At 64.6% G+C, this 1,805-nt stretch overlaps 1 protein-coding gene across 1 annotated transcript in view; it reads right to left on the reverse strand.

Moving 5' to 3' along the window:
* Positions 1 to 87: 87 nt before the first annotated feature.
* Positions 88 to 1,805, reverse strand: part of Mymk (myomaker, myoblast fusion factor) — a 7,373-nt gene continuing 5,655 nt past the window's right edge. Inside the window, exons 4-5 of the mRNA XM_004640404.2 lie at positions 975 to 1,091; positions 88 to 656 (exon numbers count right to left, since the gene is read on the reverse strand). Coding sequence (XP_004640461.1) covers positions 507 to 656; positions 975 to 1,091 — 267 coding nt within the window. The 3' untranslated portion in view covers positions 88 to 506. The remainder of the gene's footprint in view (positions 657 to 974; positions 1,092 to 1,805) is intronic.

Below are 1,805 nucleotides of genomic sequence, written 5' to 3' on the forward strand. Positions count from 1 at the left end.
GGGGCGACCCATCCCTGCACAGGGACCAGGAGCTGCCTGTCCGCCAAGGGGCCGTGCCTGGTCGTGGAGCTGCAGGAGGGCGCGCTGCTCTCCCGGGGACCTGAATAAAGCATTGGAAAGGCAGCAGGTGGCGGGCGGGGTGCCCCTGATCATTATGTAGCCACAGAGCCAGGCCCAGCTGGGGACATGGGGCGCAAGGCAGGCCCCAGCCTGGGTAGAGCTGGCCTTCTTGGGGACATTCACAGCCTGGGAAGGGGACAGAAGTGACAACAGATTTCATGAGAAAACGGCAGAGCCTAGTGGAGACACAGCCCCCGATGGTCAGCTCCTCCCGGCGGGGGCTCTGGGCTGATGATAGTGGGCTGAGCGCTGCGCATAACGGACAGGGCGACACCGTGCCAGTCCTGGGTCTGCAGACGAAGTGGAAGCGACCGTCGATCCCAGACACACTGGTGGGAGGGACACGGCAGAGTGGCTGGGGAGGGGCAGGGCCGCACTGGGCACCCTCAGACACAGGCGCAGCACAGGGTAGAGAAGTCCAGCTTGGCTGGGGCCCCTGCGTCGCCGGCCTTCTTGTTGACCTTGGGCAGCAGCAGGACGAAGGCCATGGCCAGGGCACAGTGGTAGAAGCTGTGTACGTAGGTGTAGTCCCACTCCTGCATGGGACAGGGGGACAGACCGGCTACTGGGCCCTGCTCAGAGCTCAGTCCTGCAGGAGTAGGCAGGGCTCAGCCCACTCGTGCCCCGCTGCCCACCAGACTGCTCTGCACTGCAAGTCTACACTGAAGGTCTCCAAGCAGGAGGACTGGGCGCCCCTCCCCCTCTTCCCTCCCTTCCCTTTTCCTCCTCCTCCCTCCACGTCTCCCATACCCATGCCTTGCATGCTGCTGGTGGCCCTGGGGTAGACAATGACCCCATTGCAGGGAGAGGAGGCAAGGTGGGTGGGAGACCAGCTCCTGCGTGCATGCCCCCACCTGGAAGAAGAAGCGCAGCATGAGAGCCAGGGCCCCGAAGCAGAGGCCAGGACCAACTTGCTGGGTGTAGACCCTCCTGTCGGGGTACAGGCCCCTCTTCTCCTTCATCTTCCTTAGCTGCAGGCACAGGGGCAATAGCCATGCTTTTGGGCTTGGAGGGGCACTGACTTCCTGAGCCATCTGGCTAGGGGCTGGCACACCTGGGCGCCCCTCACCCGGGCCACCCCACCACGTGCATGGCAAGTGTACCCAGTGGATTCACCGGGCAAGGCTGAGGCAGTGGCTGGGCTGCAGACCTCGGGCTCTGTGCCCAGGACCCACCCCCCTCCAAGGAACCCAAGGGGACTGTGGGGGGACTGCGACATTCCCAGAGCAGGTCCTGGCTCTGGGGCAGCCTCTTGGGCCACATCAGACATGCTCCCCAGCTGGGGGCCTGGCGCTGGGCAGGGGTGCCTGAGCCAGGCTGTGGAGGGTGGACTCTGGAAAGATGGAGAGTGTGGGGTGATGAGGTGTCTGCCGGCTCCCAGCCCTGGAGGTGCTCCAGAACCTGGCTGCCATGCGCATGGACGGGAGGTGCATGGTGCATGCCACAGAGGGAGGGAGGGGCGCAGAAGGACAGCGCTCGGCTGGCAGGTTCTGCCGCCACAAGTCCTGATGCAGTGCCCGGCACTCCCTGCTGCTGACAGGTGCTGCTGGGCATGGCTGCAGGCCTGGGGAGTGGACATGGCCACAGCCATGGAAACTGCCCTCTGCTGGCCAGCCCTGGGGTCCTGGGAGCCCCTGCTCCCCAGCTCGCTCTCTCACTCTTTCTTTCTCTTTCTTTCTTTCTTT

This window comes from Octodon degus, unplaced genomic scaffold (genome assembly GCF_000260255.1).
Source record: "Octodon degus isolate 3935 unplaced genomic scaffold, OctDeg1.0 scaffold00123, whole genome shotgun sequence".
Lineage (NCBI taxonomy): Eukaryota > Metazoa > Chordata > Mammalia > Rodentia > Octodontidae > Octodon > Octodon degus.